The sequence below is a fragment of the Brachionichthys hirsutus genome, unplaced genomic scaffold (genome assembly GCF_040956055.1).
Source record: "Brachionichthys hirsutus isolate HB-005 unplaced genomic scaffold, CSIRO-AGI_Bhir_v1 contig_750, whole genome shotgun sequence".
NCBI classification, from domain to species: domain Eukaryota; kingdom Metazoa; phylum Chordata; class Actinopteri; order Lophiiformes; family Brachionichthyidae; genus Brachionichthys; species Brachionichthys hirsutus.
The window spans coordinates 58866-77356 of record NW_027180540.1 but is presented as its reverse complement, the minus strand read 5'-3'; the positions used below and the strand labels follow the sequence as shown (position 1 = coordinate 77356).

Sequence of the window (18491 nt, the reverse complement as noted above, 5' to 3'; positions counted from 1 at the left end):
TAAAAGGCGAAGTTCACAGATTTTACAATTAATATTTAGAACGCATACATTTAACTGCTCCACTCGCAAGATGCTGAAATGTTAGGGATTCGATTCCTCATGTTGTGACCGTAGAAGGATATAAACTTTTATTCACTGTGTTTCTTGTCATGATAGAACTCAGCTGGTATGGGGTCATTTCACTTCACTAATTAAACAAGAGACAATCAGAGATTGCAGACCCTCGCCTCCAATAGACTATTCGATCTTGTGAGACAGTAAACAGGGCTTCCGGATCAGAGGGGCCAAACCTGCGCTAGCTTGCTGCTCCGGAACAGGAAAAGCTACAACTACAACAGTAACATATATGAAACTAGAATGAACTGTGAGTGTGCACACCAAATTTGAAGTCCCTAGCTTCAAAATTGAGGTCAGGATGGACTCCTGAAAAATGCCGATGAGCTCATATATGACGCCATTCTAGTGAAAGATAAAAGGCTCCTGGGTCCTCGCGAGAGCTGCCGGGCGCGGTGGCGCGCGCCTGTAATCCCAGCCAAGCCTATACCGGGAGGCGGGCCGGCTGTCGGATCGCTTGAGCTCAGGGCCTGCGCTGCAGCGGGCTATGACGATCATTCCGATCGGGCGTCCGCGCTCGACGTGGTGCGCCTCGGGGACCGGGGACCACCACGTCGCCTCGTCAGGGGAGGAGTCGTAGCAGGTCTTAAGATGCCGTGGTCCACCCGGCGGAACGGTGGACCAGCGGGATCGCGCCCGTGAATAGGCGCTGCAGAACAACCCGAGCAATACATCGAGCCACAGCCTTTTTGGACTCGTCGATACCTTCATGTCGCGTCGCGCACACCAACGTTACACTTTAACAACAAGCAGCTGCTCATTCAGCTTCTTTTGTTCGCGTTGTGGAACCTTCACAAAGCCGCTGCTATGCTGGTGCGACACCGCCTCCTTCTGGAGGACGCCTCTAATTACACCAACCGCACGGAATACTTTATTTATTCTTTTCATCAACGTTCACAATATTACACCTTACACACACTTTCAACTTGCATCCCTTGATACTTGTTTAAACTTGTTGATGGTCTGGCTAAAACATTTAAAATGTATCCATTTGCACAAGCCAGGGTTGTGAAACATTAGATTGTATTTCTACTGTTTGAATGCGCAAATTAACACTTTGGATTTCCCTTCTATTGTGTCCGAATTTACTTGTAATTTGGTATTGTTCGGGAGATACTCTGCACCTCTGATAGTCACACAGACATTGAAAATAAGGTATAGTATTCCTTAGAAGTGTCATTTATTTATTTATTTTTGTTATCCCCGATATTAAACACGACATCCTCCTTTGTTTTGTCTCATTTTAATCATTGAGAATGTTAGGGGCCACTAAGTTAATTAGCGGTAGATTGAAACCGAGGTAAATTCTATATTAATACTACGTCATCAATTAAGGTGGTATTCATTCAAATCATGCCATAATGACAGCATGTGTTAGAAATCCTACAATTTATTGTTGCAATCCATGAAAATAAGAGGAAAAGCATTTGATGTTGTTGATTTTGTTTTTCTCAGGTTTAGCAGCAGAGCTCAGTGTTCCCTCAGCGTCAGGGTCCTTGGTCTTCTGGAGGTGAATATAGTTTAGTTGAGGTGTTTATAACCAAAGAGGTGAAAGCTGTGGAAATATTCAACCTGGACTACCTGTAAAGGGAGAATACAGGTTGATGTGGAAAAGACAGGCTCACCACTGGATTCCTCAAAGGCTGCAGCTCAACTTATTCATTATTCATCGTTTGGAGGCTCTAGGCACTGGCTGTCTTCTTGCCTGGTAACCACCCTCAAATAAAGACATGTTTTTTATTTAAAGACTTTTGTTTATTGAGAACTTTTCGCATACATCTTTAAATAATGCATGAATAAAAGGCAAAGTTCACAGATTTTACAATTAATATTTAGAACGCATACATTTAACTGCTCCACTCGCAAGATGCTGAAATGTTAGGGATTCGATTCCTCATGTTGTGACCGTAGAAGGATATAAACTTTTATTCACTGTGTTTCTTGTCATGATAGAACTCAGCTGGTATCGGGTCATTTCACTTCACTCATTAAACAAGAGACAATCAGAGATTGCAGACCCTCGCCTCCAATAGACTATTGGATCTTGTGAGACAGTAAACAGGGCTTCCGGATCAGAGGGGCCAAACCTGCGCTAGCTTGCTGCTCCGGAACAGGAAAAGATACAACTACAACAGTAACATATATGAAACTAGAATGAACTATGAGTGTGCACACCAAATTTGAAGTCTCTAGCTCCAAAATTGAGGTCAGGATGGACTCCTGAAAAATGCCGATGAGCTCATACATGACGTCATTCTAGTGAAAGATAAAAGGCTCCTGGGTCCTCGCGAGAACTGCCGGGCGCGGTGGCGTGCGCCTGTAATCCCAGCCAAGCCTATACCGGGAGGCGGGCCGGCTGTCGGATCGCCTGAGCTCAGGGCCTGGGCTGCGGCGGGCTATGACGATCATTCCGATCGGGCGTCCGCGCTCGATGTGGTGCGCCTCGGGGACCGGGGACCACCACGTCGCCTCGTCAGGGGAGGAGTCGTAGCAGGTCCTAAGATGCCGTGGTCCACCCGGCGGAACGGTGGACCAGCGGGATCGCGCCCGTGAATAGGCGCTGCGGAACAACCCGAGCAATACATCGAGCCACAGCCTTTTTGGACTCGTGGATACCTTCATGTCGCGTCGCGCACACCAACGTTACACTTTAACAACAAGCAGCTGCTCATTCAGCTTCTTTTGTTCACGTTGTGGAACCTTCACAAAGCCGCTGCTATGCTGGTGCGACACCGCCTCCTTCTGGAGGACGCCTCTAATTACACCAACCGCACGGAATACTTTATTTATTCTTTTCATCAACATTCACAATATTACACCTTACACACACTTTCAACTTGCATCCCTTGATATTTGTTTAAACTTGTTGATGGTCTGGCTAAAACATTTAAAATGTATCCATTTGCACAAGCCAGGGTTGTGAAACATTAGATTGTATTTCTACTGTTTGAATGCGCAAATTAACACTTTGGATTTCCCTTCTATTGTGTCCGAATTTACTTGTAATTTGGTATTGTTCGGGAGATACTCTGCACCTCTGATAGTCACACAGACATTGAAAATAAGGTATAGTATTCCTTAGAAGTGTCATTTATTTATTTATTTTTGTTATCCCCGATATTAAACACGACATCCTCCTTTGTTTTGTCTCATTTTAATCATTGAGAATGTTAGGGGCCACTAAGTTAATTAGCAGTAGATTGAAACCGAGGTAAATTCTGTATTAATACTACGTCATCAATTAAGGTGGTATTCATTCAAATCATGCCATAATGACAGCATGTGTTAGAAATCCTACAATGTATTGTTGCAATCCATGAAAATAAGAGGAAAAGCATTTGATGTTGTTGATTTTGTTTTTCTCAGGTTTAGCAGCAGAGCTCAGTGTTCCCTCAGCGTCAGGGTCCTTGGTCTTCTGGAGGTGAATGTAGTTTAGTTGAGGTGTTTATAACCAAAGAGGTGAAAGCTGTGGAAATATTCAACCTGGACTACCTGTAAAAGGGAGAATACAGGTTGATGTGGAAAAGACAGGCTCACCACTGGATTCCTCAAAGGCTGCAGCTCAACTAATTCATTATTCATCGTTTGGAGGCTCTAGGCACTGGCTGTCTTCTTGCCTGGTAACCACCCTCAAATAAAGACATGTTTTTTATTTAAAGACTTTTGTTTAGTGAGATCTTTTCACATGCATCTTTAAATAATGCATGAATAAAGGGCGAAGTTCACAGATTTTACAATTAAAATTTAGAACGCATACATTTAACTGCTCCACTCGCAAGATGCTGAAATGTTAGGGATTCGATTCCTCATGTTGTGACCGTAGAAGGATATAAACTTTTATTCACTGTGTTTCTTGTCATGATAGAACTCAGCTGGTATGGGGTCATTTCACTTCACTAATTAAACAAGAGACAATCAGAGATTGCAGACCCTCGCCTCCAATAGACTATTGGATCTTGTGAGACAGTAAACAGGGCTTCCGGATCAGAGGGGCCAAACCTGCGCTAGCTTGCTGCTCGGGAACAGGAAAAGCTACAACTACAACAGTAACATATATGAAACTAGAATGAACTATGAGTGTGCACACCAAATTTGAAGTCTCTAGCTCCAAAATTGAGGTCAGGATGGACTCCTGAAAAATGCCGATGAGCTCATATATGACGTCATTCTAGTGAAAGATAAAAGGCTCCTGGGTCCTCGCGAGAACTGCCGGGCGCGGTGGCGTGCGCCTGTAATCCCAGCCAAGCCTATACCGGGAGGCGGGCCGGCTGTCGGATCGCTTGAGCTCAGGGCCTGGGCTGCAGCGGGCTATGACGATCATTCCGATCGGGCGTCCGCGCTCGACGTGGTGCGCCTCGGGGACCGGGGACCACCACGTCGCCTCGTCAGGGGAGGAGTCGTAGCAGGTCTTAAGATGCCGTGGTCCACCCGGCGGAACGGTGGACCAGCGGGATCGCGCCGGTGAATAGGCGCTGCAGAACAACCCGGGCAATACATCGAGCCACAGCCTTTTTGGACTCGTCGATACCTTCATGTCGCGTCGCGCACACCAACGTTACACTTTAACAACAAGCAGCTGCTCATTCAGCTTCTTTTGTTCGCGTTGTGGAACCTTCACAAAGCCGCTGCTATGCTGGTGCGACACCGCCTCCTTCTGGAGGACGCCTCTAATTACACCAACCGCACGGAATATAAGGTATAGTATTCCTTAGAAGTGTCATTTCTTTATTTATTTTTGTTATCCCCGATATTAAACACGACATCCTCCTTTGTTTTGTCTCATTTTAATCATTGAGAATGTTAGGGGCCACTAAGTTAATTAGCAGTAGATTGAAACCGAGGTAAATTCTATATTAATACTACGTCATCAATTAAGGTGGTATTCATTCAAATCATGCCATAATGACAGCATGTGTTAGAAATCCTACAATTTATTGTTGCAATCCATGAAAATAAGAGGAAAAGCATTTGATGTTGTTGATTTTGTTTTTCTCAGGTTTAGCAGCAGAGCTCAGTGTTCCCTCAGCGTCAGGGTCCTTGGTCTTCTGGAGGTGAATATAGTTTCGTTGAGGTGTTTATAACCAAAGAGGTGAAAGCTGTGGAAATATTCAACCTGGACTACCTGTAAAGGGAGAATACAGGTTGATGTGGAAAAGACCGGCTCACCACTGGATTCCTCAAAGGCTGCAGCTCAACTTATTCATTATTCATCGTTTGGAGGCTCTAGGCACTGGCTGTCTTCTTGCCTGGTAACCACCCTCAAATAAAGACATGTTTTTTATTTAAAGACTTTTGTTTCATGAGATCTTTTCACATGCATCTTCAAATAATGCGTGAATAAAAGGCAAAGTTCACAGATTTTACAATTAATATTTAGAACGCATACATTTAACTGCTCCACTCGCAAGATGCTGAAATGTTAGGGATTCAATTCCTCATGTTGTGACCGTAGAAGGATATAAACTTTTATTCACTGTGTTTCTTGTCATGATAGAACTCAGCTGGTATGGGGTCATTTCACTTCACTAATTAAACAAGAGACAATCAGAGATTGCAGACCCTCGCCTCCAATAGACTATTCGATCTTGTGAGACAGTAAACAGGGCTTCCGGATCAGAGGGGCCAAACCTGCGCTAGCTTGCTGCTCCGGAACAGGAAAAGATACAACTACAACAGTAACATATATGAAACTAGAATGAACTATGAGTGTGCACACCAAATTTGAAGTCTCTAGCTCCAAAATTGAGGTCAGGATGGACTCCTGAAAAATGCCGATGAGCTCATATATGACGTCATTCTAGTGAAAGATAAAAGGCTCCTGGGTCCTCGCGAGAACTGCCGGGCGCGGTGGCGTGCGCCTGTAATCCCAGCCAAGCCTATACCGGGAGGCGGGCCGGCTGTCGGATCGCTTGAGCTCAGGGCCTGGGCTGCAGCGGGCTATGACGATCATTCCGATCGGGCGTCCGCGCTCGATGTGGTGCGCCTCGGGGACCGGGGACCACCACGTCGCCTCGTCAGGGGAGGAGTCGTAGCAGGTCTTAAGATGCCGTGGTCCACCCGGCGGAACGGTGGACCAGCGGGATCGCGCCCGTGAATAGGCGCTGCGGAACAACCCGAGCAATACATCGAGCCACAGCCTTTTTGGACTCGTCGATACCTTCATGTCGCGTCGCGCACACCAACGTTACACTTTAACAACAAGCAGCTGCTCATTCAGCTTCTTTTGTTCACGTCGTGGAACCTTCACAAAGCCGCTGCTATGCTGGTGCGACACCGCCTCCTTCTGGAGGACGCCTCTAATTACACCAACCGCGCTGAATACTTTATTTATTCTTTTCATCAACATTCACAATATTACACCTTACACACACTTTCAACTTGCATCCCTTGATACTTGTTTAAACTTGTTGATGGTCTGGCTAAAACATTTAAAATGTATCCATTTGCACAAGCCAGGGTTGTGAAACATTAGATTGTATTTCTACTGTTTGAATGCGCAAATTAACACTTTGGATTTCCCTTCTATTGTGTCCGAATTTACTTGTAATTTGGTATTGTTCGGGAGATACTCTGGACCTCTGATAGTCACACAGACATTGAAAATAAGGTATAGTATTCCTTAGAAGTGTCATTTCTTTATTTATTTTTGTTATCCCCGATATTAAACACGACATCCAACTTTGTTTTGTCTCATTTTAATCATTGAGAATGTTATGGGCCACTAAGTTAATTAGCAGTAGATTGAAACCGAGGTAAATTCTGTATTAATACTACGTCATCAATTAAGGTGGTATTAATTCAAATCATGCCATAATGACAGCATGTGTTAGAAATCCTACAATTTATTGTTGCAATCCATGAAAATAAGAGGAAAAGCATTTGATTTTGTTGATTTTGTTTTTCTCAGGTTTAGCAGCAGAGCTCAGTGTTCCCTCAGCGTCAGGGTCCTTGGTCTTCTGGAGGTGAATGTAGTTTAGTTGAGGTGTTTATAACCAAAGAGGTGAAAGCTGTGGAAATATTCAACCTGGACTACCTGTAAAAGGGAGAATACAGGTTGATGTGGAATAGACAGGCTCACCACTGGATTCCTCAAAGGCTGCAGCTCAACTTATTCATTATTCATAGTTTGGAGGCTCTAGGCACTGGCTGTCTTCTTGCCTGGTAACCACCCTCAAATAAAGACATGTTTTTTATTTAAAGACTTTTGTTTAGTGAGATCTTTTCACATGCATCTTTAAATAATGCATGAATAAAAGGCAAAGTTCACAGATTTTACAATTAATATTTAGAACGCATACATTTAACTGCTCCACTCGCAAGATGCTGAAATGTTAGGGATTCGATTCCTCATGTTGTGACCGTAGAAGGATATAAACTTTTATTCACTGTGTTTCTTGTCATGATAGAACTCAGCTGGTATGGGGTCATTTCACTTCACTCATTAAACAAGAGACAATCAGAGATTGCAGACCCTCGCCTCCAATAGACTATTCGATCTTGTGAGACAGTAAACAGGGCTTCCGGATCAGAGGGGCCAAACCTGCGCTAGCTTGATGCTCCGGAACAGGAAAAGCTACAACTACAACAGTAACATATATGAAACTAGAATGAACTGTGAGTGTGCACACCAAATTTGAAGTCTCTAGCTTCAAAATTGAGGTCAGGATGGACTCCTGAAAAATGCCGATGAGCTCATACATGACGTCATTCTAGTGAAAGATAAAAGGCTCCTGGGTCCTCGCGAGAAATGCCGGGCGCGGTGGCGTGCGCCTGTAATCCCAGCCAAGCCTATACCGGGAGGCGGGCCGGCTGTCGGATCGCTTGAGCTCAGGGCCTGGGCTGCAGCGGGCTATGACGATCATTCCGATCGGGCGTCCGCGCTCGATGTGGTGCGCCTCGGGGACCGGGGACCACCACGTCGCCTCGTCAGGGGAGGAGTCGTAGCAGGTCTTAAGATGCCGTGGTCCACCCGGCGGAACGGTGGACCAGCGGGATCGCGCCCGTGAATAGGCGCTGCGGAACAACCCGAGCAATACATCGAGCCACAGCATTTTTGGACTCGTCGATACCTTCGTGTCGCGTCGCGCACACCAACGTTACACTTTAACAACAAGCAGCTGCTCATTCAGCTTCTTTTGTTCACGTTGTGGAACCTTCACAAAGCCGCTGCTATGCTGGTGCGACACCGCCTCCTTCTGGAGGACGCCTCTAATTACACCAACCGCACGGAATACTTTATTTATTCTTTTCATCAACATTCACAATATTACACCTTACACACACTTTCAACTTGCATCCCTTGATACTTGTTTAAACTTGTTGATGGTCTGGCTAAAACATTTAAAATGTATCCATTTGCACAAGCCAGGGTTGTGAAACATTAGATTGTATTTCTACTGTTTGAATGCGCAAATTAACACTTTGGATTTCCCTTCTATTGTGTCCGAATTTACTTGTAATTTGGTATTGTTCGGGAGCAAATTAATGTCATTTCTTTATTTATTTTTGTTATCCCCGATATTAAACACGACATCCTCCTTTGTTTTGTCTCATTTTAATCATTGAGAATGTTAGGGGCCACTAAGTTAATTAGCAGTAGATTGAAACCGAGGTAAATTCTGTATTAATACTACGTCATCAATTAAGGTGGTATTAATTCAAATCATGCCATAATGACAGCATGTGTTAGAAATCCTACAATTTATTGTTGCAATCCATGAAAATAAGAGGAAAAGCATTTGATGTTGTTGATTTTGTTTTTCTCAGGTTTAGCAGCAGAGCTCAGTGTTCCCTCAGCGTCAGGGTCCTTGGTCTTCTGGAGGTGAATGTAGTTTAGTTGAGGTGTTTATAACCAAAGAGGTGAAAGCTGTGGAAATATTCAACCTGGACTACCTGTAAAAGGGAGAATACAGGTTGATGTGGAAAAGACAGGCTCACCACTGGATTCCTCAAAGGCTGCAGCTCAACTAATTCATTATTCATCGTTTGGAGGCTCTAGGCACTGGCTGTCTTCTTGCCTGGTAACCACCCTCAAATAAAGACATGTTTTTTATTTAAAGACTTTTGTTTAGTGAGATCTTTTCACATGCATCTTTAAATAATGCATGAATAAAGGGCGAAGTTCACAGATTTTACAATTAAAATTTAGAACGCATACATTTAACTGCTCCACTCGCAAGATGCTGAAATGTTAGGGATTCGATTCCTCATGTTGTGACCGTAGAAGGATATAAACTTTTATTCACTGTGTTTCTTGTCATGATAGAACTCAGCTGGTATGGGGTCATTTCACTTCACTAATTAAACAAGAGACAATCAGAGATTGCAGACCCTCGCCTCCAATAGACTATTGGATCTTGTGAGACAGTAAACAGGGCTTCCGGATCAGAGGGGCCAAACCTGCGCTAGCTTGCTGCTCGGGAACAGGAAAAGCTACAACTACAACAGTAACATATATGAAACTAGAATGAACTATGAGTGTGCACACCAAATTTGAAGTCTCTAGCTCCAAAATTGAGGTCAGGATGGACTCCTGAAAAATGCCGATGAGCTCATATATGACGTCATTCTAGTGAAAGATAAAAGGCTCCTGGGTCCTCGCGAGAACTGCCGGGCGCGGTGGCGTGCGCCTGTAATCCCAGCCAAGCCTATACCGGGAGGCGGGCCGGCTGTCGGATCGCTTGAGCTCAGGGCCTGGGCTGCAGCGGGCTATGACGATCATTCCGATCGGGCGTCCGCGCTCGACGTGGTGCGCCTCGGGGACCGGGGACCACCACGTCGCCTCGTCAGGGGAGGAGTCGTAGCAGGTCTTAAGATGCCGTGGTCCACCCGGCGGAACGGTGGACCAGCGGGATCGCGCCCGTGAATAGGCGCTGCGGAACAACCCGAGCAATACATCGAGCCACAGCCTTTTTGGACTCGTCGATACCTTCATGTCGCGTCGCGCACACCAACGTTACACTTTAACAACAAGCAGCTGCTCATTCAGCTTCTTTTGTTCGCGTTGTGGAACCTTCACAAAGCCGCTGCTATGCTGGTGCGACACCGCCTCCTTCTGGAGGACGCCTCTAATTACACCAACCGCACGGAATACTTTATTTATTCTTTTCATCAACATTCACAGTATTACACCTTACACACACTTTCAACTTGCATCCCTTGATACTTGTTTAAACTTGTTGATGGTCTGGCTAAAACATTTAAAATGTATCCATTTGCACAAGCCAGGGTTGTAAAACATTAGATTGTATTTCTACTGTTTGAATGCGCAAATTAACACTTTGGATTTCCCTTCTATTGTGTCCGAATTTACTTGTAATTTGGTATTGTTCGGGAGATACTCTGCACCTCTGATAGTCACACAGACATTGAAAATAAGGTATAGTATTCCTTAGAAGTGTCATTTCTTTATTTATTTTTGTTATCCCCGATATTAAACACGACATCCTCCTTTGTTTTGTCTCATTTTAATCATTGAGAATGTTAGGGGCCACTAAGTTAATTAGCAGTAGATTGAAACCGAGGTAAATTCTATATTAATACTACGTCATCAATTAAGGTGGTATTCATTCAAATCATGCCATAATGACAGCATGTGTTAGAAATCCTACAATTTATTGTTGCAATCCATGAAAATAAGAGGAAAAGCATTTGATGTTGTTGATTTTGTTTTTCTCAGGTTTAGCAGCAGAGCTCAGTGTTCCCTCAGCGTCAGGGTCCTTGGTCTTCTGGAGGTGAATGTAGTTTAGTTGAGGTGTTTATAACCAAAGAGGTGAAAGCTGTGGAAATATTCAACCTGGACTACCTGTAAAAGGGAGAATACAGGTTGATGTGGAAAAGACAGGCTCACCACTGGATTCCTCAAAGGCTGCAGCTCAACTTATTCATTATTCATCGTTTGGAGGCTCTAGGCACTGGCTGTCTTCTTGCCTGGTAACCACCCTCAAATAAAGACATGTTTTTTATTTAAAGACTTTTATTTAGTGAGATCTTTTCACATACATCTTTAAATAATGCGTGAATAAAAGGCGAAGTTCACAGATTTTACAATTAATATTTAGAACGCATACATTTAACTGCTCCACTCGCAAGATGCTGAAATGTTAGGGATTCGATTCCTCATGTTGTGACCGTAGAAGGATATAAACTTTTATTCACTGTGTTTCTTGTCATGATAGAACTCAGCTGGTATGGGGTCATTTCACTTCACTCATTAAACAAGAGACAATCAGAGATTGCAGACCCTCACCTCCAATAGACTATTCGATCTTGTGAGACAGTAAACAGGGCTTCCGGATCAGAGGGGCCAAACCTGCGCTAGCTTGCTGCTCCGGAACAGGAAAAGCTACAACTACAACAGTAACATATATGAAACTAGAATGAACTATGAGTGTGCACACCAAATTTGAAGTCTCTAGCTTCAAAATTGAGGTCAGGATGGACTCCTGAAAAATGCCGATGAGCTCATATATGACGTCATTCTAGTGAAAGATAAAAGGCTCCTGGGTCCTCGCGAGAACTGCCGGGCGCGGTGGCGTGCGCCTGTAATCCCAGCCAAGCCTATACCGGGAGGCGGGCCGGCTGTCGGATCGCCTGAGCTCAGGGCCTGGGCTGCAGCGGGCTATGACGATCATTCCGATCGGGCGTCCGCGCTCGATGTGGTGCGCCTCGGGGACCGGGGACCACCACGTCGCCTCGTCAGGGGAGGAGTCGTAGCAGGTCCTAAGATGCCGTGGTCCACCCGGCGGAACGGTGGACCAGCGGGATCGCGCCCGTGAATAGGCGCTGCAGAACAACCCGAGCAATACATCGAGCCACAGCCTTTTTGGACTCGTCGATACCTTCATGTCGCGTCGCGCACACCAACGTTACACTTTAACAACAAGCAGCTGCTCATTCAGCTTCTTTTGTTCACGTTGTGGAACCTTCACAAAGCCGCTGCTATGCTGGTGCGACACCGCCCCCTTCTGGAGGACGCCTCTAATTACACCAACCGCGCTGAATACTTTATTTATTCTTTTCATCAACATTCACAATATTACACCTTACACACACTTTCAACTTGCATCCCTTGATACTTGTTTAAACTTGTTGATGGTCTGGCTAAAACATTTAAAATGTATCCATTTGCACAAGCCAGCGTTGTGAAACATTAGATTGTATTTCTACTGTTTGAATGCGCAAATTAACACTTTGGATTTCCTTTCTATTGTGTCCGAATTTACTTGTAATTTGGTACTGTTCGGGAGATACTCTGGACTCTGAGTATCTAAATGGTCTCTCTCTTCCGGAATTGACGCGTCATTGCCTACGTCATCGCGTTCAGCTCAGAGGCTATGGCGCTTCCGGTGTGGACGGTGACCCTCGCTTCAACCGCATCTTTCTTCTGTTTCTGCTGCTTCTGCGTTCGTTATCGACGCGGAGGGACCGTGCTTTGGAAGCGACTGTTTAGCAAACTAATGGCCCGAACAGAGAAGCCGTTGTTCCGAATTGCGTGAGTATAAGACGACCTTATCTCATAAAACTCGGTTGTTATCGCGGTGAGTGTAGTTAGCATAGCATAATAGCATCTAGCCATTCCCAATGAGAGACTATCCCTACCGACTGAATTTAATAAACACATTCCCTTTCATAAATATATACATACATATATTACGTGTATGTGTTTTAGATAAATATCTAGACTAGGTTCACCTCTTGGCCGGATCTATTTATATTATTGATTGTTTGTTTGTTTATTTCATAGGTACACACTGTATACAAGAACCATTCTTGGCTACATGTACTACAAGAGGCAAATGAGGAAAGCCCGGGAACGTTTTCCAGCTGGCCATTCCACATCTCTGCCGATGGAGATGAACGGTACACAGCAGTTTACCCTCCATTGCCTTTGAGCGTTCAGCACAACAGACTCTTCTGGATGGTTTGCTTTCATGGTGCTGAATAATGGAGGCTACAGAGTTGAAAGAAGCGTCTATTATCCATCCATCCGTTGTACGACCACTCTCTCACCGCCTTGTTCTTCCAAGAAGAGCAGCAAATTAATGATAATAATAATAATAATAATGCATTGGACTTGTATACGCTCAGCTCATAGTGCATTATTCATTCGCTCCACACTTGGTGGTGGTGAAGCTGCGACTGACCCGGGGCAGACTGATGGAAGTGAGGCTTAAACTTGACTTGTTTAAGTTTGGTTGAAGACATTTCACCTCTCATCCAAGAGTCGTCTTCAGTTCTAAATGACCGGTAGAACGTAGTAGAACCAAATAAATGTTCTTTTTGTTCTTCCTATCTGTCTTTATTTTTCCAGTTTGCTGCATTCATCTCAACCCTGATCTGTTTTTTCCTTGTTTTCTGGAGCATTATGCCGTATTATTTAGCGTATTGCACTCCTTAGGGCTAGGTCCTTTCACGTATTGTTATTTTAACTCCTTTTCTCCCTGCAGGCATCAAAATCATTCCCATGGCTGTGCTGTCTGACAACTACAGCTATCTTGTAATGGACACGGCTTCCAGCATTGCAGTTGTTGTGGACCCTGCAGACCCTGAAGCTGTGCAGGTGATTGCCAGTAATCTCCGTTGTGTGTATAATATGTTTTTTTTGGCCAATTTCAGATCTCTCGTCATGCAGAAAATGACCTTTCCTGTTCACCATTGATTTTGAATTGTTTTTAGTGAATGATCGCAGTTTGTAAGTGCGTTCTCAGAAACACACATTTCAAGCACGAAGCTAAATTCACTGTCAAACATTCTGATGCATTTTGCGGGTCAACGAACTTTCCAGTAAAGTGCTGCTGACGCACTGTTTAATATTTAAGGTTTCGTCTGCCTTGGTTTTCAGGCTGTTCTGAGGGAAGAGGGAGTCACGTTAGAAGCAATACTCTGTACACACAAGCACTGGTGAGTTGCGTAGATTTCACATATGAGTGATAAGAGATGGGTTAGAGATTCACTGGTTGTCTGATTTCACCATAGAGACCGGATCCATTGAAAAGACCCGAGTCGGCATTGGTTGGAGGCCAAAGCGAATTCGTGATTTTCTGATTTTCCGCAATGCTCTTCCATTTGTAGGGATCACAGCGGGGGGAACAAAGAGTTGAAAAGGCTTCACAGCTCATGCAGAGTTTACGGAAGTGCTGCCGATAACATTCCTGGCCTCACACAGTAAGTCCCAACCTGTGCAGTGCAGCATAATAGCCCCCCCCCCCCCCCCCCACACACACACACCATCCGTCCGAGTGTTCTGAGCCCCGACTTGTTCCCTGTGTCAGAACTCGAAGCAGCTGAATTTCACGGTTAATTATCGTCCTTTGGAAAAGTGTTCTGTCTTGTCTGGGAGGTTGAGAATGGACGATTCGATAGAATGGAGGTGTCGCTAGATGTACAGTATATCGATAGATAGGTACGTACATAGATACTTTATCGATCCCAAAGGATCAATAAATATGCAATTAAGTTGCATAACGTCAAAACTATAGGATTCATGGATATTTATTGTAAAAATCAGTGATCTCAAAGAAGTAGCATCTATAATGTTATACAGATACCATGTTTGCAGTATATGAAAGCTTGGTTTTATTATCTGTTCCTGGAAAAGAGGCGTGTAACTCGTACATCAACTGTGTTGCAATAATTCCCGTTTTCTTTTCTGTGTTCCAGCGCTCTCTCCCACGAGGACTCGGTAACATTTGGCCGGATTTGCTTTAAGGCCCTCTTCACTCCTGGACACACAGTGGGTCACATGATCTACCTCCTGGATGGTCAGTCCATCGGCGGCCCCTCCAGCCTCTTTTCTGGTGACCTGGTGTTCCTCTCGGGGTGCGGTGAGTTAAAATGAAGCATAATCCATAGGAATGATCACACACAGCGTTCTCTTTTTCGGAACAGTTTGTATTTTTCCGTGTCGCTAATGGAGGCGCAGGACATACGATGTCTGTGGAATCATCATAAACCAAATGCAGGCTTTTGTACCTGCTAATTAGCCACTGAATAACGGCAAGGAGCTTCCAGATGCAATCCATTTTGCTAACATGTGTCTCTTATTTCAGTCAGTCACATCTCATCTTTGCATTATTGCTCCTTCCACTGAGGATGTGAGAGATGCAAGGAGAAGACACAAAATGAATCCCCCACCCCCTGAAACCCCCTTCTCCTTGTTCCATATCCTCCATTGTAGTAAAGAGGGAACGTGTTCTGGGTCACAGGAGGAGATCAGACGCACAGAGGAGTTAGTTAGCATGAATTAGGGACATTTTTTTAAAAGACTTTCCTGCAGCTTCACATTTCAATTTGTCAATTTCTAATGCAATTAAAAGTCAGTCGTTCAAATGCAGACATGATAACCTCTAAAATGGTTTTGTTAATTGTTTGTGTTAGGAAACCATTTTGTTTTTTTTCCAGGAAGGATGTTTGAGGGCAACGCCACAACCATGCTCTCCTCTCTCAACGTGGTCGCCTCCTTGAGTGATGACACTCTATTATGGCCGGGTAAGGAAGCCCTTCTCAGTTATCAGAGAGCTGCACAGCTTTTGATTGTGCGGATGCCGGTGGGCATTATTTTTTCTGTTAACTGGCTGTCCTTCAGGTCATGAGTATGCAGAGGAGAACCTGCTGTTTGCTGCTCAGGTCGAGCCACGCAACGCGACCAGGGAGAACAAGTATCAGTGGGTGATGCAGCAGCGAGGCCAAAAGCTGTCTACGGTGAGAATTGTTATGCCTCTAAAGCAGTGGTTCTCAAATGGTGGGGCGCGCAGTGCGATGTCAGGGGGGGCGCCCGTGACCTCGGAGAAAATATTTTTTTTGCCTTACGAGAGTAAAGTGTAATTGCACATCCACTCCAGTAGCTGGCAGTGGCGCCCTGATTGTCAGAGTGCGCGCAGGGAGGATTAGCAGAAGAAGAGCGGTTGTAAACAATATACGGTGGGAGAAGAAGAAAGACTTGACTTCCTCATTTTCTGTTGCACACTAAAAAAAATTGTAATAAAGTTATTCTTTGTTGTAAGTTGATCTATATTTCTTTCTTTTTCATAATTCTTTGTATGTTAATAAGAAGGATACAAGAGTGTTTTTTTTTTTCGGGGGGGGCGAAATGTTTTTTTCTTCCTAGGGGGGGGCGGAACAGAAAATAATTGAGAAGCACTGCTCTAAAGCGTCCCAGAAGGAATCCACGCTGCCCAGCAACAGGGAAGAAAGGCTTATCCCATGTCTACATGCATGTGCAGCGTTATTGAAAGGATGTTGGCGCTCATCTCTCTGCGTGTCTTCTCCAGTGTCCCTCCACCATCGGGGAAGAGAAGCTGTACAACCCCTTCCTCCGCAGCCACTCCGCCGAGCTCCACCTGTTCCTGGGCATCCAGCAGTACCAGGACGAAGACTGGACGCAGTTCAGAGCCCGCGTTCTGGAGGAGCTGCGAAAACGTAAAGACCTCTTCAGCAGGCGATAGCGAGCCGAACAGAGGACAGTAAAGTACCGTCGATGGGAGCGCTGGGATTCCGTACGGGAAAACAAGTTCCATAAGCTTGAATGGGCATTAAGTTTTGATCTTCATCAGCCTGCATCAGAGAACACTAGGAACATAATTAAATACGGTATGTTGTTGTTGCTCTTTGTTGACAAACAAGGCTGTATTCATTTTGTTCCTCTTTAAATGCATAACAACAATGTGGAAGTAGCTTTCTGTCATTTTACAAGTAGGTACAACCCGATGTCTAAATTTTGTGTGTTAAAATATAGGTCTGGACAATACACAGGTCGATTTAGCGGAGTGTTTGTTTGAATACAACAAGTCCAGCTATTTAAAAACAGTCTGTTGATTTTACATTTATAGCGCCGATTAAGAGGAATGAACCTGTCCATGAAATACGTTTTGTCTTGAGGTTTAGATTGTGAATATTTTGTTGTATTATTATTTTCATCAGTAACGGTACTGTGTTAAAATCAGCACAATCGGGGGGACACAACACTGCTCGGCTAGAATAACATGAGCCAAATATTCTACCTTTTTATGTCCAACAATTTTTCTCTTATAGATAAGTGAAGAAAGGACAATAATTTTTCTGAGTAGGCCCCACTGTAAAGAATAAGAACATCCTTGTTTGTGCATTTGAGCCTTGTTCCACATTTAGAATTCTTAGTTGTTACAAATATGTGAACATTAGTGAAGGGTTTGGTGGTTTCTATTGATGGAACGTGACTGAATTGTTGAGGAACAACCTGTAGAATTACTCGCATCTCCAAATTATTAGAATGAAGCTCATTTATTCAAGCAATCTGTAGCCATACGCTATTTTCAGTCAGGTTTGAATGCACGTGTGTAATATTTAAGAGTGAGATGGTGATGAAATATATTTTTTCTTTTCTAAATTATTAAAAGAAATATATATCAGAAACAATGTTGATGTAACCAAATAGACAATGTTTTTTTTTTTCTCAATGCAGATTGCACACATTTTCTAATATACTAGAGAATATATTGTACTGTACTGTGACCTGGCAATGAAAGAAGATTGTATTGGTGTAATAAAGGCTGTCTTCTTCCCATGCACATTTATCTTACTTCTTCATATGTGTTAAAACCCTTTAAACTTTTGAGATTTGAACAGTCACTGGATTCCTCTGTAGTTTCTAGAGGAAGACTCGTACTAACTAAAGCAATTTGTCCCTTGGTAATTGTCGAAAGTGTTATTCTGTTGTGCAATGCAAAATCGCACCATATTTGCATATGTCTGAACAGCTTCACATAACAAACTGCTTTACTTCAGGTTATGTTTTAATGAGGAGCTATGAACTGAGCTGTCTGTGCTCAAAATTTGACAGCTGAGTTATTTTTTCCCCAGTGCCATGGCTTCCCGCAGTTTAAACGCTAGTCTAACCTACTTTATGCGCATGTACGTTACACACTAACAGAAACAAACGGGTGAGCTGAACTTTCTTGTTTCACCAGTGTAAATTCAAGCTGTGTCTTCTTAATGAATCACAGGGATAATTAGAGGTACAAGGAACACATCAAAGCTGTTTGATTTCTCTTCCATAAAGACGGTACCTCTGAAATCCAATCATGCACTTGAGTCTTAAAACCACCAAGTATACACAGACTGAATAATAAAAAAAATTAACATTTAAATCTATCACGTCGCCTCAATTAATAGAAATGAATTCAAGTACAATTGATTATGTCTTCCAGAACAACGGGTATTAATAGTTCCATTTAATCACATTAAATCTGAAATGCTTTCTTGCTGCGATGCATATCTTTAATAAAATCATATAATGGTTGACTAACTGTTGAAAGCATCTGATGATAGCCTAAAACTGTTAGTGATCATATTTTACAGATTAAGTATTTTTGTAATCTTAAATTTAATAAAATATTGAT

General features: G+C 43.7%; 1 protein-coding gene across 1 annotated transcript; it reads left to right on the top strand.

Annotated features, from left to right (window-relative positions):
- Positions 1-12449: 12449 nt before the first annotated feature.
- LOC137915876 (probable hydrolase PNKD) lies at positions 12450-16699 on the top strand. The gene is made up of 9 exons (XM_068758995.1): positions 12450-12607; positions 12860-12975; positions 13563-13675; positions 13958-14016; positions 14188-14280; positions 14776-14939; positions 15517-15603; positions 15701-15816; positions 16386-16699. Exons 1-9 carry the CDS (start codon positions 12450-12452, stop codon positions 16557-16559), a joined length of 1080 nt encoding a protein of 359 aa, XP_068615096.1. The 3' UTR covers positions 16560-16699.
- Positions 16700-18491: the final 1792 nt, after the last annotated feature.